This window comes from Hemicordylus capensis, chromosome 2, assembly GCF_027244095.1.
Source record: "Hemicordylus capensis ecotype Gifberg chromosome 2, rHemCap1.1.pri, whole genome shotgun sequence".
Classification (NCBI taxonomy): Eukaryota; Metazoa; Chordata; class Lepidosauria; order Squamata; family Cordylidae; genus Hemicordylus; species Hemicordylus capensis.
This window is the reverse complement of record NC_069658.1, coordinates 219,267,286-219,292,561: the sequence shown is the minus strand read 5'-3', so window position 1 is coordinate 219,292,561 and position 25,276 is coordinate 219,267,286. Positions and strand designations below refer to the sequence as shown.

Sequence of the window (25,276 nt, the reverse complement as noted above, 5' to 3'; positions counted from 1 at the left end):
GAGGGCAGAAGAGCTATGGGGCAGAAGGGAGGGGATGCTTTCGTGCGTGGCTTTGGTGCGACTGACGCTCTGTTAAAGTTCCAAAATAAAACTGGAAATTTGGAGCGGGGCCAGGATGGGTGACTCAAGGCTTGGAAATCCACCTCAAAGGGAAACACAGAAGAAATTTGACCCCATCCCTGCCGCGGGGCCAGCATTCCCGAACTTCTGACTCTCGAGTCCTCTCCCCTGCCACGCTCGTTTTTCTTTTTCTTTTATTAACCATTTGCCTGTTTTGCATTTACAATATAGCCAGTTCCCCGTTATCATTGCAACACAGACACCTATCCACCCCAACTCCCATATTCATCCAAGGAAGGGAAGGGAAGCAGAAATGGAGGGAGGGAAGGAAGAAGGGAACGGGAAGAAGAAAATTCGGTATGCACTATTCGGCACCTCTCTGCTTCCCAGAAACCCATCCCTGCCCCGAGCTACACGGTAGGTGGCAGCAGCAGCAGGTGAGCATGCACATCTTGAGGGGGACATGTGCCACTGGAGGGAGCAAACACAGGCCACCTCTTCCCTAGGTATACCCCTGCTTCCAGTGTTGCAGTATTACCTGTTTTGAGAGTGTGTGCTTTTAAATGAACTCTTCAATAGCCCTTGTCTGGAACTAGGTTCCATGTATTTGGGAAGTACCCCAGAATTGCATTTTCGTCCATCAATTCTAAATTTGTGTTCAGTATCGTGTTTATTCTGTTATGATCTCCGCACCTGTTTTAGCCTGCTTTCTTCAAGGAAAGTAAGCTTATGAGATCACCCAACAGTGAGTGAGTGTGTGTGTGTGTGTGTGTGTGTGTGTGTGTGTGTGTGTGTGTGTGTCCCTATCAACTTTGCAATGCCTGGACCAATGTGAACCAAACTTGTGGACTGTCTAACCGATTTGAACCAAATTTGGTACCGTTGTAGTGAGTGACACATATGGATAGCTCAATGGTATCCCTAGTTTGTGATGATGTCATCCACCCCAATTCATAATGGCAGATGTGTGAACATTTAAGTTTGAAGTGGGCTAACATGTGAGGATGGAAATTATCAATTACCATGATAGTGAAAGAAAAGTAGGCAGATTAGTTCTTACCAGAACAACTTGTTCTGAATCAAAATGTGTGTGTGAAAGAATGAGGCACAAACCTCTTCATTATTGTAAATAGGATTTATGTGTAAAAATGCTTGCTAGTAAAGAGAGCTGACGTGGTGAAAATTCATGGCTTCTGCAAAGCAAGTTCCAGTTGAAGACGATGCAATGCACTGTCTGGATTTTGGAGGAAAGGGAAGTGTTGAAAAATGGAGGGAACTTTGAATTACACTGATTTGGGTTTTTAAAAGTTTTTTTGGGTTTTTAAAAGTTTTTTTTTTTAATTTTAAAAAAGGGTTTTTAAATACACAAGTGTGTGTGTGTGTGTGTGTGTGTGTGTGTGTGTTTAGAGAGCTAGAGTTAGTGTCCTGGAGAAAGTCAGAAGAAGGAGGCATGGAGTTGGAGTCTGAGTGAGACAGGAGTTGGAGTCTGGGAGAGTGAAAAGAGAAGAGTTCTTCCTGCAGTTAAAGCTGAAAAACTTGAAGAAAGACAATCTGGAGAGAGACTGCAGAACTGAAGAAAATCACTGGCAGAGTGGTTTAATCTCTGCAGAACTAAAATCACTAAGAATTAGAAAGAACAAGAGCTGAGGCTGAATTAAGGAAAAGCCAGAGTTGCTAAAGGTGATCATCAAGGACTCTTAAGTTAGGTCTCAGGGAGAGGTTAGTGGATGTGTTTTTGGTCACATTTTGTTTAGTCCTTTTGGTTGATGGTTTTGTTTTATGAATACTAAACTTGTGAAGCAACTTTTAATTGAACAATTTGCAAAGTAAAAATTTATTGTTTACCTCTAAAGAGAAATTGTAGCTTCTGTTTCTCCACCCTATGCCTATAGGCCTTACCACTCTACTAAAGTTTGTGCGGGGGTGGTGGGGGTGGGTTGCAACAGAATTTGAAAGCTGTTGTGGTAGACTAACCCTAAAGTGCAAAGGTATACTTGATAGCAGCGGTTAAACTGGTATTTGTCGGGGAGATCCGTGTCTCATGGTAGCACAGCAGGGCAGATCCTCCACAGTCATGGATTGATGTACATTTGGATTGTTCTGGCTTGCGTGCTTGACCTGAGTGAAGCCATGTTTTCTGGTCTGGACATCTTGTGCCCACTTTGCCTAGACACCTTTGGGGGAGATGCCCTCTGTCCTACAGTTCAGCCAACAAAGTCTGTAGCCTGCATTCTTTTCACCAGTGAGACTGAGGAGCATATTTTGTCCTGGTGCAACCTGACAGAGTCTCATTTTGACATGTTTTGTCCTTGCCACTCCAAATTTGAGGTCCGTCAATGAGAATGTTTGGCTCAATACTAGTAGAAAGACACTTGGCACATGCTCTGAGGTACTCGGTTTACCACTCCACGTACTCCAGGTGCAAGGCCTTTGCACAGGTTTCAAAAATGAAGTCCTGGTACAAATCATGTTTTTACTGTTAGTCTAACTAGTCCCAAATTAGCCACAATCGGCTCTCCAAGGTCTTCCCTGGGCCAATGGACTGAGATCCTTGTAACTGGAATTTGAGTTAGGATACATGACAGCCAAATTGCTCAGTCTCTCACTGAGGTATGAACTCCTCAGACCACATGAATATTCATCACTGTTTTATCTCAAGTCAGAATTGTCTGCTCTGACTGGTAGTGGTTGTCCAGGTCCCCAGGTGAATTCTATAGAGAATAGCACTAACACTCTATTAGACTTGATGGCTCTATTAGACTTCATGTTCAAAGGCAGTATATCTCCAAATAACAATTCTTGGGGAGCAACCATGAAAGAGAGCCTTCAAGAGGAAAACTAGTTTTGTGGGAGCAAGCATGAATTGTTCTTTGCTAGGCAGGGTACACCTTGGTTTACATTTGGATGGGTGACTACATGTGAACACTGTAAGATATTCCCCTTAAGGAATGTTCCCCTTGGGATGAGGCCGTAGCTCAGTGGAAAAGCATACATGCAGAAGGTCCCAGGCTCACTCCTGCCTGAAACCTTGGAGAAGCTGCTGCCAGTCAGTGTAGACAATACTGAGTTACGTGGACCAATGGTCTGACTCAGTATAAGGCAGCTTCCTATGTTCCCAAGTCCTGGTTGTGGGCTTCTTGGAGGCATTGACAGGCTGCTCTGCGCAACAGGATTCAATGAATGTGTAGTCAGAGCTCTTCTTATGAGAGGTCTTTCCCAATCTGGCTACTGGAGATGTTGCGTCTGCTGGCTTCTAAGTAGGCTGTTAGGTAGTGCTGGGGAGGAGTCAGCTGTCATAGAGCATGCTGGTACCAACGATGTTGGGAAATGCAGTCAGGAGGTCCTGGAAGCCAAATTTAGGCTGCTAGGTAGCACATTGAAGTCCAGGACCCCCAGGGTAGCGTTCTCTGAAATGCTACCTGTTCCACACACAGGGCCAGAGAGAGAGGCCCTGAGAGTTGAGGGGTCTGATCTGAGGGAACTCAATGCATGGATAAGACGGTGGTGTCAGAAGGTGGGGTTTAGATTTGTTAGGCACTGGGGTTCATTTTGGGGCAAGAAAAGCCTGTACAGAAGGGACGGGCTCCACTTGAACCAAGATGGAACCAGGCTGCTGGCGCTTAAAATCAAAAAGGTCACAGAACAGCTTTTCAAATGACACCTGGGGGGTTGCTGACAGGAACTGGGTGGTATCTGGTTTGGCCATCGAAAGTGTCGACTCAGTGTGCAGCAGCTGTGAAAAAGGCCAATGCCATGCTAGGGATCATTAGGAAGGGCACTGAAATAAAACAGCTAATATTTTAATGCCCTCATACAAAACTATGGTGCGGCCACACCTGGAGTACAGTGTACAATTCTGGTCACCACATCTAAAGAAGGACATTGTAGAACTTCTCATCCATTCCCCTGCTCAGTGCAGAATCTGCGACAGCCTCCCTGACAAACTGCCACCACCCTCTGTTTGAAAACCTCCAGCCGAGGAGAACCCACCAGTTAGGGAATTCTTCCTAACTAGCTTAACCTGTGCTATATAAAGTTTTGTAATATTTAACAACAACAAAAATCTGGTAACACAGGGAAGTCAATATTTAAGATTTGTTGCGTCTTACAGTAGATAGTCTTCCAAAATTGTTGGGCTTTACTGCATGTCCACCACATATGATAGAAAGTTCCAGCCTGAGTCATATATTTCCAGCATTTACCAGAAGATTTATTGTCTATCTTTGCAATCATCATGGGAGTAAGATGCCAGCAAAAGTACATTTTATACCAGTTTTCTCTTAATGTGCTATTCACTGTAATATTTAATTTAATTCACCTTCCATTGATACTCTCATTGTTGCATATCAATTGTTTTGTTTAAGTTTTGCATCCATTTAATCATGCAATCTTTTACCTGTTCTGATTCTGTCATACTTCAGTAACAACTTGTCTATAAGTCCTAGTAAATGCTCTGAATTTTGTGTTATTAATATTTCCAAATCTGTCAATTCTCTAAGCTCCCCCCCACCCCCCATTTTTGTATCTCTTTCTGAATGATTCTGTTTATCTGCGAATATTGAAACCACAATGGGGCACTGGTCCACTCTGCAAAAGGAGACTCAGCTGATTTCATTTTTGTTTTACCAACAGTTAGACTTTACAGATTATATGCCTTTTTTCTCCACTGTTCAAATTTCTTAGTATATTCCCCTTTGTAAAAAATATAGACGTATTATTGAAGCTAAAAATTAAATTGTGGACACTGAAAGTCATTTAATGGTACTAGAGAAAGACATGCTGTTCATGTAGCTCCAGGTCTGAACACTCACATCAATTTCAGAGGATGAATACAACTGACGGAAGCCCGGGCGAGTGTGTGGCTGGGGGAGTCAGTTATGTTACTTGCCTCTGCCCCCCCCAAGGCAGTGGGCCCCCAGACAACTGTCTCCCCTTGCCCTATTATAGTTACGCCCCTGATCTTGATTCTGCCTTCTAAAACGTTAGACATTTCTTCCCCCTCCTCCCAGCTTTGCATCACAGTAACATCCAGAGACGGGAAGGATCTAATTTTCCTAGGGAGTGTGTTCCAAAGTCCCAGGGCTACCCCAGAAATCACCTCCGATCAAGCTAGTGGCAAGCAGTGTTCTCTTAAATATCTTGGACCCAAGCTGCCCTGGGCTTTATAGGTAATAACCAGCACTTTGTATTTCACCTGGAAACTTATTGGCAGCCAGTATAGTTCTTTTAAAATGGGTGTAATATCTCTTCAGGTAGCACTGGAGACCAACCTGGCTGCTGCATCCTGTACCAGCAGCAGTTTCCAGACTACATACAAAGGCAGCCCAACATAGAGCACATTGCAGTAGTCAAGTCTGGGTGTTACCAGCATATGCACCACTGTTTTAAGGTCATTTATCTCCAGAAATAGACATAGCTGGTGTATCAGCCAAAGCTGATAGAAAGCCCTCTTGGTCACTACCTCAACATGAGAAACCAGGGAGAGGCTTGGGTCCAGAAGTACTCCCAGACTACGTACCTGCTCTTTCTGGGGGAGTGTAATCCCATCCAGAACAGGCAGATCCAAGCCACTTCCTAAATTCTGACGCACCTCCACCTCGCAATGAGTACCTCTGTCTTGCTTGCATTCAGCCTTGGTTTGTTCTCCTGCATCCAGCCCATTACCACCTCCAGGCAGGCATTTTGGGAAGTTAGGCCATTTCTTGATGAAGCCAACATGGAGAAATAGATTTCAGTGTCATCAGCATACAGAAAACACCCTGCATCAAATCCCCTGATGATCTCTCCAAAACATTGGAGACATTGCGGGGCCCTGTGGGACTACATATTCAAGTTCACATTTTGAAGTACACCAGTCTCCAAGTGACACCATCTGGAATCTACCCCAGAGGTAGGAGTGGAGCCTGTGCAAAACAGTGCCTCCCACTCCCAAAGTTCCGGGAGGATACCATGGTTGATGGTATGGAAAGCCGCTGAGAGGTCTAAAAGGACCCAGATATTCTCACTCCCCCTGTAGATTCCTAATTGGAGGTCATCCAACAGGCCTACCAAGGCCTTCTCCACCCCACAGCCTGCCCACAAGCTGCTTTAAAATGGGTCCAGGTAACTTGTTCCAATACTACCTAGAGCTGAGAAGCCACCACCCTCTCAGTCATCTTGCCCAACCATGGGAGGCTAGAGACAGGCCTATAATTGCCTGAGTATTCTAATTAATGAGTAATCTCTGGGTACGGTTGTAAGAGTAGCAGGATGTTCTCAACAAAGGATAGTGCAAAAGATTTGTTCAAGGCATTTGCTGAAATTAAGATAAACACGATCACAGCGTACTCATGATCTACTAAACTCTTCATTCTGTGTGGCATGATTAGGCAGGCATGATGTCTTCTTGAGAAATTCAAACTGTCTCCTACTAATCATCAAATTAATTTCTAGGTATCACTGACAGGGACTGCTTAATCACCGGTTTTAGGATCTTTCCAGGTTGCTGCTCAAGAACCTAGTGTTTCAAGTTGGCTTTAAAACAATGCCTCCTTAGGGTCTGAGATTCACCAGATGATTGTTAATGTTCCTAACAATAATTAATGTCTTTAAAATGGGAGTTGATGGTTAAAAGATGGTACAGAGATCCCTCTGGGATTTTTAGAATGTGCATTGGAGTTTGGGGAAGGTGACCCGCAGACCCCTCTCAAGCTAAGGGAAGGGACGTGATAAGGAATCGGCACTCTTTCAGTCCACACCCTTGCCTGCTGGCAGTTCTTTGGACGTCTGGAGAGGGTGGGGAAGGAGGCAGAGATGCATTTCCCCACAAGGGCTGCCTTTTGATTTTGGTTTCGGCACTTCAGGACTGTTGTGCAAACTCCTGGAAAGGCGCCAATGCCTTGGATCCATCTGTGTTCCTTAAAAGCTCATCCCTAAACTTCCAGCTTTCATTTCTCCATGTCGATTTGCCAGAGAGGCTTCCTTATCTCACCATCTTTTCTCTCTAGGATGACGCTGCCGTTGACCGCTTGGCTTTGGCGGCATGAATACTGGCTGCCTCCAGGGATCACCTGGGAGGACATGAAAGAGACGGAGGAAACCCGCTACCCTCAGCCCAAGCACCTCCTGGTCAGCCTCCCCTGTGCCCTTCTCCTCATCGGCCTGCGGTTCATCTTTGAAAGGCAAGTCCAGTTCCCTTTCATTGGCTGAAATGTTCTCTGCCCCTTAGCAGTTAAAGAGCCTCCAGGTGCAGAGGCAGTATACCTGGAATACCTTTTGTTGGGGACAAAGAGGAGAGAGCTGTTCTCTTCATGCCTGGCTTGTGAACTTCCTGGGAACAGCTGGGGGGGAAGGAGGGGGTGGACCTGGTGGATCCTGAGTCTGATCTAGGAGGCTGTGATGGTTTGAGTTTTCTGTAATGGTTGTTGGATGTGTTGTTTATATGTGTTTAAAGGTTAATCTACAGAGGGGAATTTTAAGTCTGTGCAGGAGGTTGATTTGCAGCAGGAGTAGCGAGACTCCTTTATGAAGGAAAAGGAAGCCCTGCTTGGAATGCAAGAGGAGGCAATGTCAGGCTGTGAGAGAGACGTGACAGTTAGAAGATCCTCTGGTTGATAGTTCGTCAGATGGTGAAGAGGGGAGATGTTGAGTGGAGGCTTGGAAGGAAAGGGTTCTGAACTGGGGAGGTACTTAGGTGGAGGCAGGCGGGGTGAATCCGTTCTCCACTGGAAAGCCAGGACCTGTTCAAGGGAAGACCCCACATTCTTCAGGAGGGAGGCTGAGCCGTGACTCCGAACAAGCAAGGCACCTACACCCCAGTGTGGAGAAAGACGGTTCAACATCTCTGCAAGCTAAGGCATCCCTTTGAAACCACTACGCTTATGAACCTCTAGAGCAGGGGTGTTGAACGACAACTGGCCCTCGAGAGCCACTGTTGAACTACGATTCCGCTCTGGGGATGATGGGAGTTGTAGTTTAACAGCACCTGGAGGGCCAGGTTTGCCCACCCCTGCTCTAGAACCTGTAACCTCCACGCTAAAAGAACTTTTGCCAGACAATAAAATCCTGTTGTTTAGTTTTAATAAGTATGTTTTATTTCCTCTCCCACATCACCTGAAGAGAGGACCCCCTCCCCCCAACAAACAAGAGTGGGGAGAAGTGAGAGTTGGTCTCGCATCCTGCCTGATCAGATCTGAGTGGTGGCAGCAAAGGTACCCTGAAGTAGGGGGGACCCTACTCTGATCAGATATTATGGAATGCCCCTGTGGCTATGTGCTATGTGCCTTCATTGTTAATGGGTTGAAATAGTTAATTCTTCATAGCCCTCTGTCAGCCAGCAGTGTCTTTGGAGAAGGACCAAAGCTTAACCGGAATTGCAGCTGCTTTGCAATCAAAGGGTCCCAGGTTTCAAACCCTGGCAGCATCTCCAAGTCGAGCTGGGAAATAATATTTGAAACCCTGGAGCTGCTGCCAGACTGTGTAGGCAGTATTGAACTAGATGGGCCAAGCGCCTGACTCAGCACAAGGCAGCACCATACATTCATCAGGGGCATCCGTCGCTCAGTTGTAGCATCTTAGCTTGCACACAGGATGCTTCCAGATTCAATCCCTGGAAGTGTTTCTAGGTAGGGCTGGGGAAAACCCTTTGCTGCCTCAAACCTGGGAGATCTGTTGCCAGTCCAGGTAGATAGGACTGAGCTAGATGGACTAAGGGCTTGATTCGGTAGAAAGCAGCTTCCTATGTAACTAAGGGGGGACACGATAGAGGTTTATAAAATTATGAAATAAAGAGAGAGAAGCTTTTCTGCCTTTCTCATCTCATCCTACTTAGAACCTGAGGTCACCATATGAAATTCATCCAGGAATCCAACCAAAGAACGTACTTCTTCAAACAGTGCTGAATTAACATATGGAACTCATTGCCACTGGATGTGAACTTAGGTGGCAGGAGAGCTGGTCTTGTGGTAGCAAGCATGGCTTGTCCCCTTTGCTAAGGGAGACTACATGCATTAGCACTGTAGTAAGATATTGCCCTTAGGGGTTGGAGCCACTCTGGGAAGAGCATCAGATCAGATCAGATTTTATTTACGGTCATTGACGAACGATAAAACCGATAATGATAAAAACAATAAAAGAATTACAATAATAAGAGAACAAGTAGCAGAAGAGTGTCAGTTAAGAGAATATCAAATGTAACAACATCAGTGCAACAGTTTCATAAGCAGTCTCAGCTCCCCTTAGAGCCACCTGATGGCTACAAAGCAGAATTTCGCTACAATATAAGAGATAGTAGCATCATTATCCGCAAGTAAAAATTTGACGAAAAAAATCATCTGGGTGTCCTAGGGACCCAACTAACAAGGGAAAATTAAACAATGCCTAATATCCTTACCCAGATCTGTCCCCCTTAGAAGTGGTGCAGTCTAAGTTCTTGAGAGCAGTATTTCAGACACCCAAGTGTACCTCTAATGCGAGGCTCAGATTGGAGGCGGGCCTCATCAAAGTTGAGGCCAGATGTTGGCAAATGGCGCTGTTTTACTGGCTGAGAGTTTTTTCCTCGGACACAGGGCTGAGCCGCTTAGTATTAGAGGATTCTTATCAGTCGCCCTGGAAGTGCGCTCTGAACCAAAAGATGACCACTTTGGGCCTCAATCAGTCTGCCCTGCTTACGCAAAGTTTGGAGACAGCTAGGAAGCTCATCAAACAGAGAATTGAGGATATCGAGAGACAAACAGATCTAGCAAGGGTACCTGACTTTCAGAGCCAGGATTCAGTCAGATATAGTTTGGCCCCAGCATCCTACCTCACTGTCTTGGAGGTGCCCCCTCTTAGAAGAGTTTTTACTCTGGCAAGATGCAATGCCATGCCTTCAGCCCTCTTAGAGGGCTGATATAGAGGGATTCCCTATAGGGAGAGGCTCTGCCCATGTGGTGAGGGTCAAGTGGAAACAGTCACCCATGTGCTATTGGAATGTTTGTTCTATAGAGACCTGTGCCGGGATCTTGTTTACCCTTTGATAGCTAAATGCCCAGGTCTTGATTCTCCTCAGGTGACTGACAGGCTGTTGGAAGGAAGCAATTCCTGCGCTACCAGACAGGTAGCTAAATTTTGCAGTGCAGCCCTTCGTTTGCGGAAGAACTTAGTAATGGTAAAAAGGGCGATGGATCTAAGGCCAGAGCAACTTGTAGCCATAATGTGGCTAGCTGCAGGTGGGCACGCAGGTACTGGTATCACCTGTATATCAGCTGTAAATTTAATGACAATATTTTTCAGAGCTCCTGAATTGTTTAACCCCCCTCAGATTTAGGAGTCGAGAAGGCAACCGGTTGAGTTTTGATTTTGTGTAATAGCCTCATAAGTAGGAAGCTGCCTCTTTTATCTCCAATTATTTTAGTAGTATTTTTAGTATCCTGATCTATGCTGAGGAGGACTTTTTAAAATTTATCTGGTGTTATTGTTTGCAATAGAAGTTTGATTGTCCTCTCTTTTACATTTGTTTTAATCTTATGCTGGTCGCTGACCGAAATAAAGAGATTGATATCCCAATAAGACCTACAATGCAATAAAATATGAGCAATGGTTTCAATTTTCTCAGAACTACATGGGCAAAGCCGGGCCTCCCTAGGTAGATGTTGGAACTTCCTACTGAGCATAGCTGACGAAAAAGCATTAAAAAGAGCTCTAGAAAAGGCCCATTGAAATTTAGAAAAAGTGATAGATGTCAAATATGGTGCAAAAAAAACCCCGCCCAGACCCTTAATGACCTATAGGACCCAGGCAGAAGAGCTGCCTCAGTCTGCAACTCAATCTCCAGTCACTGACGAACCAAATTTTTTGCCTTCACAAGACTCATTTCAAGCAAAAAATCTCGAGCTAACCCAAGAGCAAGAAGTTTATTGACTATCCCCAAACACCAAGACAGCTGAGGATTAACCAACAAGAATAGGGGTATAAGCCCTAACTGTTGAAGGTGAACTTTCAACCAATAATAAATAACTAGCTGGGCCGGGCGCAGAGCATCCGCGCCTCTAGTTTCCCTGCCTTCCCGCCGCTGCAGCCGCTGTCGATTTCTTTCCCAGCCCACCCACCGCTGTCACTTCCTTTCCCAGCATGCCGCCGTTTTCTTACCCGCCCGCTGCTGCCGTTTTGTCCCCCCCACCACCATTTTGTCCCCCCACCGTTTTGTTTCCCACCTCGCCTCCGGTGCCACCGCTTTCCTCTTCTACCAGCAGCTGCTCCCCACCCTCCTGCCCCAGTCTCTCTTGCCCTTCCCCCTTCCGTTCCTCCCCTCCCTCCCCACCACCACCTGCACAGAGCATCTCTGAACAGGAGGGCCAAAAATGGCCTTGCCGCCGCTGTTCTTCCTCCCGGGCAGCGAACAGGGAAGCCCCGCTGCCCGTTTCCCCTCCGCCCCGGCCTCCAATGGGCGCCGCAATTCAGCCCCACTCCCCTCCCCCGCAAGCCCTCTCTCCCCAGCTTCTGCCTCATTCTTCGGTCCACGACACACGCATGCTTCTCCCCCTCCCACCCAGGCCACTTTCCCCCTCACTCCCCACCCACAGTTTCTGCTGCCGTCTCCTGACACCCACTTCCTCACTGCGGCTGCCCTCCTCGCCGCAGCCGCGCCCACCGCCTCCTCCACCTCCTCCGCCGCTGCCGCCTACTGCCACCGCCGCTGCCGCCTCCTCACTGCAGCCATTGCCAGCTGCTGTCGCCGCCTCCCCACCGTGGCCAGGCCCGCTGCCACCACCTCCCCACCGTGGCTGGGCCCGCCGCCTCTGCCTCCGCTTCCCCAACGCGACCTAGCCCACCACTGCCACCTCACCTGCCTCTCCTCGCTGCCATTAGCTTTCGGTCTGGCGAATAGCGGCCACCCAAATTCCAAATAAGTGCATCATAGGCCCTGAGAATGGAAATAGAGTTTCCTGACCCTCCTAAGAGCTTGGCACAGAACTAATTACCATGCTCTAAGTTAATCCAGTAAGTAACCGCTTGGGAAGGGTACCTGCCTGCTTGCATGCAGGAGGTTCCAGGTCCCCTCCTTGGCATCTCCAAGTCAGGGCTGAGAGAGACTCCTGCCTGCAATCTTGGAGTTGCCGCTGCCGATCTGGGTAGACAATACTGAGCTAGATGGACCTATGGTCTGACTCGGTATATGTAGGGCAGCTTCCTATATTCCTAGAGGGAATTGTTATTATCTAAGGTTGGAGCATGCATTATGTTGCTCAAGAGCACCCGGGCTTATCCAAAGTAGTTTCTCCAGGCGTTTGGCTTTGCTTCTTTGCCTTCCAGCCGATAATGATTGGCTGGCTGAGGAGAGACATGGCCATACCATTTTTAGCCTACTTCCCAGTAGATTTATGAGATCACCCAGCATTCTGTGTGTTTGACCATCCGCGTGGACTCATCAGGTTCGCAACACCTGGACCAATATGATCCAAATAGGGTACAGTTGTAGGGATGCATAGGGACACCTCAGTGGTGTAGATCACATGGCCTTTGTGGCTGGGGATTCTGGGAGTTGCAGTCCAACAACATCTGGGGGCCCAAGGTTAAGAAACCCTGGTGGAGATTGTGAGCTTTTGCTTTAAAGTGGTAAATGCAGTTCAGTGATGCACCTTGGGTGTCGGGGTGCTATGTTACCTGGTTGCCTGTGTGGCCCTGTGGAATCTGAAGAAGGATGTAGCATCCTTCCTATGGGGCTTCTGTTCCCTTCAGGGGGTGGCAGGGATGAGAAGGATCCAGGCTGGTCAGGTTCCAGTGGGGTTGAGAGGGAAAGGCAGGGAGACTGCTAGGTTGGGTGTGGCAGGAAACAGGAAGCAAGGTCCGAAAGGGGGCGGGACTGGAGGTAGGCTTTAAGGTTAAGCCCTTTCAGCTCTGCACTGGGGCATTTAAAGACAAGGCAGCCGAAGATGAGGAGCTGGTTCTGAGTATGGGAGCCAGGAGTTCTCCAGGAGAGGGAACTGGCTGAATGCAGCAAGCCAGGAGGAGGACTCAGGTGACAAGCTAACTTCCTCCCCTGGCTGTTCCTTAGACTGACCTTTTCTATGCCTACCCAGTCATTGCAAGAAGAGTGCAAGAAGAGCCAGGAGCCCACCTCGTCCCCTGGGAGTCTGACACCGGAGCAAAAAAATCCAAGCTTCGCATATATGCTGATAGTGTCTGAGCTGGCAGAGACCAGCCAGGAAAAGGATCTTGGGGTCGTGGTGGGCAGCTCACTGAAAATGTTGACCCAGTGTGTGGCAGTGATAAAGGCGTCTAATTCTGTGCTAGGGATCATTAGGAAAGCGACTGAAAATAAAACTGCCGATATAGTAGTGCCCCTTTACAAATCTGTGGTGCGGCCGCACTTGGAATACTGTGTTCAATTCTGGCCACCGCACCTTAAAAAGGATATCGTGGAGCTAGAAAAGGGCAACCAAAATGATCAGGGGGCTGGAGTGACTCCCCTATGAGAAAAGACTAAAGGATTTGGCCCTTTTAAATTTAGAAAAAAGGCGGTTATCGGGGGGACATGATAGAGGTGTATAAAATTATGCACAGTGTGGATCTATTGGACAGAGAGACGTTTTTCTTCCTCTTTCATAATATTAGGTAACACACAGGGTTACCTGTTGAAACTAAATGCTGGGAGATTCAGGACAGGAAGGAAGTACTTCTTTATACAAGGTGCAGTTAAATTGTGGAATTCGCTGCCACCGGATGTGGTGATGGCCACTAACTTTGATCGATCGATCGATTAAGTGCCGTCAAGTCTGTGTCAACCCTTAGCAACCACATAGATAGATTCTCTCCAGGATGATCTGTCTTCAACTTGGCCTTTAAGGTCTCTCAGTGGTGCATTCATTGCTGTTGTAATTGAGTCCATCCACCTTGCTGCTGGTCATCTTCTTCTCTTTCCTTCAACTCACCGCAGCATTATGGACTTCTCAAGGGAGCTGGGTATTCACATGCCACTAACTTAGATGGTTTAAAAAGAGGATTAGACAAATTAATAGAGGTTAGGACCATCAGTGACTACCGGCCTGGATAGCCTTATATTTCTTGAGATGAACATCCTCAGAACAATGGTACATATGCTGATAGCCTCCAGACTTGGCTACTGCAGTGTGCTCTATGTGGGTACATAGATGCACTCTGTGTGGCTACATCTTTGTCCGTAGTCGGAAACTGCAGTTGATACAGAATGCAGCAACTAGGTTGGTCTCTGGGTCATCTCAAAGAGACCACATTACTTTTATATTAAAAGAGCTACACCAGCTACCAATAAGATTCTGGGGGAAATGCAAGGTGCTGGCTATAACCTATAAAGCCCTAAACAGCTTAGGCCCAGGATATTTAAGAGAACATCTTCTTCCTCATGATCTCCATCTCCCATTGAGATCATCTGGAGAGGTCAGTCTGCAGTTGCCACCAGCTCATCTGGTGGTCACGCAGGGACAGGCCTTCTCTGTTGCTGCCCCTAGACTCTGGAATGCACCCTCTTGAGATAAGAGCCTCCCTATCTCTGACCATTTTTAAAAGTCCCTAAAGAATTATCTTTTTAACCAAGCTTTTTAACTTACCTGTGTGTTAAATTGGTTTAAGGTTTTCACTTGCTATCTATTCGAGTTGAATTGATTCAAGCTAGAATCAAGGTGGTCCAAACTTGAATTGCATCAACCCTAGAATAAATGTCCTGATTCGAGTTCGAATTGAATCAGCCTCGATTCTAGCTTGAATCAGTTTGAGTGGCAAGCACCAGGGCTGTTTTCCCCTTGCTGATTGGTTTACTGGCACTGACTTTCAATTTGCTTGAGATCTCCTTGCTGCTTGACTGGCTTGTTATCATTCAAGTATTGTCATGGACAACTGTGCCCCCACTAGCTGGGGGGAGGGAGTGGGCGGGGGAGGCCTAAGGTGGAATTTTCAAAATGTATTTAAGAAGGTGCTTGGAGAAAGAGAGACAGAAAGACATTTGTGCCTCAGGAAAGAAGGACCAGAGAGAGACTGCAGCAACAGCACTGGGAGCAGAGACTGGTGGTGGTCGTCTGGACCTGCCTAGCCCAATGTGTGAGGAGAGAGACGAAGAGTGTCTGTTGGCTTATCTGGCTCTATTTTCCCCCCTCCTTTTAATTTGCAGTGCCAAACTGCTTTTATTTTATTTTATTTTTTAATTGTACCATCAGCCCCAAGTAGCTTTAACTGGATGCTGCTTGGAATTGTTTGTTCTTTCTGTGCATTTTTTCCACTTTTTGCTTGTAGCCCCCAGTGGCATCAATAACTGGGGTGCTGTGCTCCCCGCTCCCCCCTTTTCTTTTGCAGCCTCAAGCTGCACTTTGGCGGCGTCTGCTGCTGCCTGTGTGCCTACTGGATTCACTTTTGGTTTTTGTAGGCTTGTATGTTCTGCCTGGTGCTCGGCCTGCCGGGCCCTTTCCACTCCAGGTTCTTTTCATCCCGGTGTGTGGTGATGCCTGACTGGTACCCACTTGTCCTCCCCCCAGCTGTTGAGTCCTGGTGTCTGCTTGGCCCAAGTGTGCCTCCGAGAGCAACACCTGGCAGACTCCAGCCAAAGACGCTAGGAGCCCCCCAGCAGAAGATGCCAGAAGGTGAGACGCCCCCCCCCCCACCGCCACACACACACACCTTGGGCAGGTTATAGAACTCAGAATTCTTTTTAAAGGGCCTAGTTGGTAGAAGGGAGGGATTCGGTGCAAGGAGGACTGTAGGGAAGGAGGGGTGGGTTTGGGTTAGAGAGGACAGAGTGATCTCTTGCCCTTTGCCTTTAGAAACGTTAGGCCATTTCCTGATGATGTTGACATGGAGAAATAGATTTGGATGTCATCAGGGTGTCTCTCAGCTTTCCTGTTTGTCTTTTTAATGGTGGGTGGTTTTGGTGCTGTGGCCAGGAGCGACATCTCCGCTGCAGGCGCTGGGCACCATCCTGCTGCTGCCACGGCTGCTCTTGTGGAGAGGTGCTGCCAGATGACAGCTTTCTTCCACCGGAGCGAAACGGGTAGGCAGATGCTCAAGGAGAGGCAGCTTGGGCTCCGCCTACCTGGACACCTGATCCGTCAGGATGTTCCGCCCCCCCAAGGACTTCACCTCTGTCTTGCTCTGTCGCCTGCAAGAGCAAGAGGCGGCCACCCACACCCTGGCAAAGAAGTGTGGCTTGGAAGGGTGCAACCTATCCAGCAAGGACTCAGTGCTCCTTTCCAGGGTGCCTTTATTTATTTTTATTTAACATATTTGTATGCCATCCAAAATGCAAGTTTCTGGCACTTGAGCCATCCTTGGTTGCCACGAACAGCTTGTGTGCCGAGACAGCAATACTGAGCAAGGCTTTGCCCAGCACTCTTCTCAAGAAGACGCTGGGTGAGCTCCGGACCACGCAGACCACTCGGGAAGGAATCCCCTTGACAGGTCAGTGCTGAGCCGATCCAACTGGAGTGGTGGATCAGCTCAGCACACCCTTGGGTGCATCGGCAGCAGATGTTTTGTCCTGCCTCTGTGACCCAAGGATGTGACCCAAGTAGCTTCCAGAACTTTAAGTCTGCACAAAGAGCAGAGGAGGACCATTGCCTCCTGTTTTGCTGGTGGGCTTCTTGGAAGCATCTGCCCCACCACTGTGGGAAGCAAGATGTGGGACTTAATGGGCATTTGGTCTAATCCAGCTGGGTTTACGCTTAGTCACAACATCTGCAAGGCTTTGCGTCAGAGATCGTATTTCCATGTATTTAGCATCTATCCTCCCTGCCTCACCAATGAGTTTGGCAGTCAGGCAGGTGATCAAACAGAGAAGGGTGTCACAAATAAACATTACTAGGACATCTCAGGGCTTGAGGGACATTAAAAGGCATTTGGCATTCCCCCCCCCCCTCAGCTGAAAATTCACAGAACTGTGTTCTAAACTGGAGTATTGTTTATTCTGTTATTCCTGTATTCAAATATCCATTGAACTCCAAACAGGCAAGTCCCTAGTCGATGTTATTTGGAGGTAGACATCCTCTGTACATGGAGGCTCCATTTAGCAGTCATGGCTAATAGCCATTCCCTGCCCTCCATGAACTTATCTCACCCCATTGTTTAAAGACACGTGAGCATGTGTCGCGGTACAGAAACATGCAAGTACAGCTAAACGATAAGGATCAGCTAAACCCTATTCTGCAGGAGTTGTGTGGGAATAAAGACAGAGGCAGCAGCAACCATACTGCTTCAAAATCACCGAAATATGTGAATGTGGTTTTAGCGCCACTGGCCAGTAGGTTATAGGAGAATGATGCTCCTGTGTACTGCAGTGACTATCAAACATCATGTGCCAAGGAGTTCCAAAAGTTGGTTGTGTTTTTGTTTCAACATGGGTCGCTTCACATATCACTTTCTGCTCCTTTTATCCTTCACGAAAGGGGCTCTTCCCTGCAGTTGCCAGGGCTCAAGATGCCAGCCTGCGGGGCTTTTGAAAGCTGCCTGCCCTTTCTCCTCAAGTTTGCTTCCTATGGAGCCAAACCAGAAATGTCTCTAATCTTGTCCTTCGCCCTGGCATGCTCAGTGGTAAAGCCCATGTTTTGCATGCCAAACGTCCGAGGTTCAGTCCTTGGCAGCATCTCCAGGGAGGTCTGGGAAAGACTCTGGATTTGGGGTTTTCATGAGCTGTACGCCATGATCATCACAATTATAACAAATTAAGGCTTGACTTATCTCGCTTTGCATGTAATGCGTCTGTCTCATATATCAGTTTCACCTTTTAATTTGCATTACTGAAATTAATGGACTTTTGCACGATATTCTAATTTTCCGAGTTTCACCTGTATTTATTTATTTATTTATTACATTTATAAACTGCCCCATCCAAAGGCTCTGGGCAGTGTACAACAAATTTTAAAAGACAAAAAAAAAACATTTAAGACACGGTGCTAAAAACAATTCAAAAACAATTAAAACCATTTAAAACTAGTTAAAATACTTTAAAAAACTATTTAGAAACCTTGGGGGCAGACCAAACAAGTAAGTTTTCAGGGCTCTCTTCAAGGCCAACAACGAGCCTAAATTACAGATATCTGCCAGGAGTGCGTTCCATAGGCCAGGAGCAGCTACAGAGAAGGCCCAGCTCCGAGTTGCCACCAGACATACCAGTGGTAACTGGAGACAGACCTCTCTAGATGACTTCAGTGAGCAATGGCGATCATACCGAAGAAGGCGCTCTCTAAGGGCACACTCTAAATGATTAGAGTGTCAAGACTAGGATTGAGGGACTTGCATTCCCTATTCAGTCTTGAAACTCACTGTGGGACTTTATTTTATTTTATTTATTTTATTAATAGTTAAATTTATACCCTGCCTTTCATTAAGAAAATCTCAAGGCAGCTTTAGAACATAAGAACATAAGAACAGCCCTGCTGGATCAGGCCCAAGGCCCATCTAGTCCAGCATCCTGTTTTGCACAGTGGCCCACCAGATGCCATTGGGAGCCTACAGTCAGGAGTTGAGGGCATGCCCTCTCACCTGCCATTACTCCCCTGCAACTGGTACTTAGAGGCACCCTGCCCTTGAGGCAGGAGGTGGCCTACAGCCCTCCGACTAGTAGCCATTGATAGACCTCTGTTCCATGAAGTCATCCAAACCCCTCTTAAAGCCATCCAGGTTGTTGGCTGTCACCACATCCTGTGGCAGAGAGTTCCACAAGTGGATCACGCGTTGTGTGAAAAAGTACTTCCGTTTGTTGGTCCCAGACCTTCTGGCAATCAATTTCATGGAGTGACCCCTGGTTCTAGTGTTGTGTGAGAGGGAAAAGAATCTCTCTCTCTCCACTTTCTCCACACCATGCATGATTTTATAGACCTCTATCATGTCTCCCCGCAGTCGTCTTTTTTCTAAACTAAAAAGCCCCAGGTGTTGTAGTCTTGCCTCATAGGAAAGGTGCTCTAGTCCCCTGATCATCTTGGTTGCCCTTTTCTGTACCTTCTCCAGTTCAACAATGTCCTTTTTAAGAGGTGGTGACCAGAACTGTACGCAGTACTCCAAGTGTGGTCGCACCATAGTTTTGTATAAGGGCATTATAATGTTAGCCGTTTTATTTTCAATCCCCTTCCTAATGATCCCTAGCATGGAATTTGCCTTTTTCAGAGCTGCCGCACACTGAGTTGACACTTTCAACGAGCTGTTAACCACAACCCCAAGATCCCTCTCCTGGTCCGTCACCGACAGCTCGGATCCCATCAGCATATACTTGAAGTTGGGGTTTTTCGTCCCATTGTGCATCACTTTACACTTGCTAACATTGAACTGCATTTGCCATTTTGTCGCCCACTCCCCCAGGTTGGAGAGATCCTTTTGGAGCTGCTCACAATCCGTTTGAGATTTCACTACCCGGAAGAGTTTGGTATCATCTGCAAATTTGGCCACGTCACTGCTTACCCCTGCTTCTAGATCATTTATGAATAAATTAAAAAGCACCAGTCCCAGTACAGATCCCTGGGGGACCCCAGTTCTTACTTCCCTCCATTGTGAAAACTCTCCATTTATACCTACCCTCTGTTTCCTGTCTTTCAACCAGTTAGCAATCCACACATGTACTTGTCCCTTTATACCATGACAGCTAAGTTTCCTCAGGAGCCTTTGATGAGGAACTTTGTCAAAAGCTTTTTGGAAGTCCAGGTAGACTATGTCAACTGGATCACCTTGATCCACACACTTGTTGACACTCTCAAAGAAGTCCAAAAGGTTGGTGAGGCAAGAGTTACCTTTGCGGAACCCATGCTGGCTCACTCCGAGCAGGGCCTGTTCTTCTAGGTGCTTTACAATTTTATCCTTGAGGATGCTTTCCATCAATTTGCCTGGAACGGATGTTAGGCTAACTGGCCTGTAATTTCCCGGATCTCCCCTGGATCCCTTTTTGAAAATCGGTGTTACATTTGCCACTCTCCAGTCCTCTGGTACAGAGCCTGATTTCAGGGATAAGTTAAATATTTTAGCAAGAAGGTCGGCAATTTCACATTTGAGTTCTTTGAGGACTCTTGGATGGATGCCATCCGGCCCTGGTGATTTGTTAGCTATCAGTTTTTCCAGACAGTTTAGAACATCATCCTTGTCACTTTTATCTGACTCAGCTCTCTAGCCTCCATCCCTAAAAAGCCTGGTTCAGGAACAGGTATATGCTCAGTATCCTCTGCTGTGAAGACAGATGCAAAGAACTCATTCAGTTTCTCTGCAACCTCCATATCCTCCTTAATAATCCCTTTCACTCCCTCATTGTCTAATGGCCCAACCGCCTCCCTGGCAGGTTTCCTGCTTCTGATGTACTTAAAGAAGTTTTTGTTATTCCCCTTGATACTTTTGGCTAAATGTTCCTCAAACTCTCTTTTTGCCTCCCTTATTGTCACCTTGCATTTCTTTTGCCAGAGTTTGTGTTCCTTTTTGTTCTCTTTGTTTGGACAGGCCTTCCAATTTCGGAAGGAAGTCTTCTTCCCTTTTATGGCTTCCTTGACGGTACCCGTTAGCCATGCTGGCATCCTCCTGGACTTAGTGGTACCTTTCCTCCTTTGGGGTATACAGTCTAACTGGGCTTCTAGTATTGTGGTTTTGAGTAAACTCCATGCACTCTGGAGCGAAGTGACTCTCCTGATTTCCCCCCTCAGCTTTTTTTTCACCATACTCCTCATTTTGGAGAAGTTTCCTCTTCTGAAATTCAAAATGTCCGTGTTAGACATCCTTGGTGATTCTCTCCCCGCATGTATGCTGAATTTGATGGCACTATGGTCACTGTTCCCTAAAGGGTCGATGACACTGACATCACGCACCAGGTCCTGGGTGTCACTCAGAATTAGATCTAAGGTCGCCTTCTCTCTGGTTGGTTCCATGACCAACTGTTCTAGGGCACAGTCATTTAGCGTATCTAGAAATTTGACTTCTTTGTCCTGACTTGAATGTGAATTTACCCAGTCTATGTGTGGGTAGTTGAAATCACCCATTATTACAGCCCTGCCTCTCCCTGACGCCTCCCTGATTTCCTCCTGCAACTCCCAGTCACTGTCATCATTTTGATCCGGAGGGCGATAGCACGTCCCCAGTAGCATGTTTCCTTTCCGGCCTTGTATAGTCACCCACAGGGTTTCTGTGGAGGACTCCAGTCCACTTAGGTTTTCTAGCTTATTAGATTCTATCCCTTCTCTAACATACAGTGCTACCCCTCCTCCAAGGCGCCCCTCCCTGTCCTTTCTGTAGAGTTTATACCCAGGGATAACAGTGTCCCACTGGTTCTCACTGTTCCACCATGTTTCTGTTATGCCCACTAAGTATATTTCTGCGTTAGCAACCAAGCACTCCAGCTCACCCATCTTGGTTCGGAGGCTTCTGGCATTGGCATACAAGCCCCTATACGCTGAATCTCTCCCCTGATGTATGCTACTCTTTTGACTCTTTGACCTGCTGGCACAGGCTCCCATCTGCTCTTTATGCGGTTTTGCTCCATCCCCTTCTGTTTTATTTGCATTCTTTGCAGCCTCACACTTTAAAGGATGGCTTTTGCCAAACAGGATACTGCCCAGCTCCCATCGGCTGTTCCCCAAGTGTCATTTTAAAAGCTGCTCTGCAACCTTTTTGATTTTAAGCGCCAGCAGTCTGGTTCCATCTTGGTTCAAGTGCAGCCCGTCCCTTTTGTACAGGCCTTGCTTGCCCCAAAATGTGTCCCAGTGCCTAACAAATCTAAACCCCTCCTCCCGGCACCACCGTCTCATCCACGCATTGAAACCCCTCAGCTCTGCCTGTCTCACTGTACTTGTGCATGGAACAGGTAGCATTTCTGAGAATGCTATCTTGGGGGTCCTGGACTTCAAAATGCTACCTATCAGCCTAAATTTGGCTTCCAGGACCTCCCGACTGCATTTCCCCACATCGTTGGTGCCAACGTGCACCACGACAGCTGTCTCCTCCCCAGCACTGCCTAGGAGCCTGTCTAGACGCTGCATAATGTCCGCAACCTTCGCACCAGGCAGGCAAGTCACCGTGCGGTCAACACGCGGGTCACAAACCCATCTCTCTATCCCCCTAATGACCAACTACAAGGAGGCCCCCACCCCCCAGAGGAGTATCCCCTGTGCGAGAGGATATGGGCTCATCATCCACGGAAGGGGTCCCTTCTAAAGGAGCATCTCCCTCTTCCTCAGACTGATGTCCTCCTTGCCCAAGACCTTCATTCTCCCTGACAGCAGAGGAGCTACCGGCCCTGGAGTGGGATGCCTCTATCACATCCCTGAAGGTCTCGTCCACATGCCTCTCTGTCTCTCTGAGCTTCTCCAGATCCGCCACCTTGGTCTCGAGGGAACGGATTTGTTCCCTGAGAGCCAGGAGCTCCTTGCACCGAGCACACACCCACGACTTCTGCCCATGGGAGCTTTAGCTGAGACTCTCTAGTTGTGAGGATAAAAGTAGTTCATGTACACTACCCTGAACTCTTTGGAGGAAGAAAATGATGTGTGTTGTAATAAAATATATGTATTTTACACTTTGTTGACTTTTAGCCACATGCACTCCAATCCTAAGCATGTAAACTCAAGAAGCAAATTCAAATAGCATTTTTTACACCTTTCACGGCAGCAAGCAGTCCAGTTTGATTCTCCTATGAACTACATTTCATTTAAGCAAAAATCATGTTTATACACTACAGTGATGTACAATATATAGTGTGTGTCTATACACTACAGAGGGCAAAGCCACTAATTTTGATTTCAAACAGGACAGCAGAATGTCATATGTGGAGTTACCCTCATTTCTTAGGGTTGAAAGACAACCAATCATTTCATGGGCAAGGGAGTTTTTAAAATGAGTTTCTTGTGATCTGATTTGCAAAGCTTTATTTTGAAGCAAGTGTATAAAAATAAACGTTTGGTGGTGGAGGGAAAATGCTTAATGTTCATTTTAGCAATTTGTGATGCTACCTTCAAGATGTTGAGGTATTTTAATCCATTACAAGCTTATTAAAAAGACAATATGTAAGTTATTTATATACGAACTACTGTTGCAAGCACAAAGCAAAATAAAATAGTAATGATTATAAAAGGAAACATGTTGAGAAAGAACCATTTTCTCATATTTTGCTATTTAAGCCATTCTGAGAACTCTGTTTCTAAAAAAGCAGCATATAAACCCACACACAGAGGCTGGATTAGAGTTATAAGCAGTTTAGTATCTTCAGGAACAAAGGCAGGAACAAAACCAAAAACAGATCCATTTTTTCAGAGCACTTTTTTCTTGCCTCATTCTTTTTATTTTATTTTATTTTATTATTTATTTATTTAACATATTTTAATACCGCCCCAAACTTACATCTCTGGGCAGTTTACAACAAAATAAAAACAAAGTAAAACATTAGTTAAAACAAAAATGAAAAGTTTAAAACAATTTAAAAGTTTTAAAAGAATATTTTAAGACAGCATTAAAACCATTAAAACATTATTAATTATTGTTATTGTTAATAATTGTTGTTGTTATTAACAATAATTATTATAATTATTAATTATTAATTTTTAAAGCTTTTACTACTCTTGCACTGACTAATTTCCTCACGAGAAGGCATATTGATGGGGTGGGGAGGGTTTTTCTTACAAGTTTATACTAGAACAATTTTGGCATACTTTGAAAATGATTTTAAAAAAAAAAGTTTAAAACTCAGTCTCAAGCACACCTCTCTCACATGTGCAACACACACACACAGTTCATGGTAGTGGGGGAGAGAAAAACACTGTGGCTTAAGCAAGGGCAGCAAATCACACAATAACAAAACAAACAGATATGGGTTGGTTTTTAAAACATGTTTTACTTTCCTTCTTTGAGGGAGACAACAAGCCCTACATCCAGCTAGGGGTGTGCACGGACCAGTCCGGGGCCATGCAAGAAGACTTCGGACCGGTCCGGAATTCGGCCAGTCCGGGGGGGGAAAGTGTGGCTTTAAGGGTGGGGGGGTAGTACTTACCCGCCCCCGCCGCTCTTCCCCCTCCGGCGCTGGACTTTGCTAAAACGTTTTGGGGGCGGCAGAGTTCCTCCCTGCCCCCCTGCCCCTGTCGTTGTCTGCGAGTTTGCAAGTAGTAGAAGCTGGTGCCACACATGCGCCCGTCGCCACCACCGGTGCACACACGCCGCATACGTCATTGTGACGTATGCGGCACATGCGGCGGCGGGTGTGTGTGCGCCGCGACGGGCACATGCATGGCCCCAGCTTGTACTACTTGCAAACTCGCAGACAACGACGGGGGCAGGGGCGGCAGGGAAGGAACTCAGCTGCCCCAAAAACGTTTTAGCAAAGTCCAGCACCGGAGGGGGAAGAGCGGCAGGGGCAGGTAAGTACTACCCCCCCCTGCCCTTAAAGCCACACTCCCCCCAGTGTCGGACCACGCCTCCGTGGTTCCGTGCACATCCCTACATCCAGCTTCCTGAGCTCTGCAATTGCAGTACATTCAGGTACAGAGTGGGAGAGGAGCTCCAGGAGAACCAATAAGGCTGGGAGACAACAGGACGAGCAGCAAAAGGAAGTTAACCCATTTTTTACTCTCTGCTACTGCCAATCTTGATGAGACGCAACACAAATTCACAGGAGGTGCAATTGCACCCTTGCGCGCGCACACACACACAAACACACACCAGATCCGGCCCTGAAGTCACCACTTCTAAAAGGTGCCTCTTTCTAGAAGATATAGCTTCTAGTATAGCATAAATACTATATGCTATACTAGGAGGCCCTGGCAACAGTCACTCATGCCCTTGTTTGGATTACTGTAATGCGCTCTACTTGGGGTTGCCTTTGAAGATGACCCAGAAGCTTCAGTTGGTCCAGAATCCGGCTGCCTACCTGCTTATGGGCGCTAGGAAATATGATCGTGTGACATGACATGGCATGAAAGGTGCTAGAAGATATGATAGTGTGACACCTCTTCTGCGGTCGCTGTGCTGGTTACACTTCTGCTTCCGGGTCCAATTCAAAGTGCTGGTTCTTCAGGGCTTAAAACCCTTCAGGGCTTAGCACCTGTTTACTTTCTTTACCTTAGCACCTTTCCTGGCCAGTTCTGTCCCGTCCTGTGAGATCTTCTGAGGTTGTCCTTCTTTCAGTCCCTGGTCTCAGAGAGGTCCATAGTACTAGGGCCCATGGAAGGGCTTTCTCTGTTGCTGCCCCTTCACTTGGGAATTCACACACACACACACACACACACACCAGATTTGGTCTGCCTCCTCCCTTTCAGCCTTTAAGACCTTATTGAAGACATTTCTTTTC

General features: G+C 46.8%; 1 protein-coding gene across 4 annotated transcripts in view; it reads left to right on the top strand.

Moving 5' to 3' along the window:
- LOC128346476 (ceramide synthase 4-like) overlaps positions 1–25,276 on the top strand; it is a 115,338-nt gene that overhangs the window by 61,762 nt on the left and 28,300 nt on the right. For 3 of the 4 annotated variants that reach the window (XM_053299855.1, XM_053299853.1, XM_053299854.1), the window contains exon 2: positions 7,047–7,220. In XM_053299855.1, coding sequence (XP_053155830.1) covers positions 7,048–7,220 — 173 coding nt within the window. In that variant the 5' untranslated portion in view covers position 7,047. Of the gene's footprint in view, positions 1–7,046; positions 7,221–8,110; positions 8,250–25,276 lie in introns of those variants that run through there. The other variant, XM_053299856.1, reaches the window with a different exon arrangement.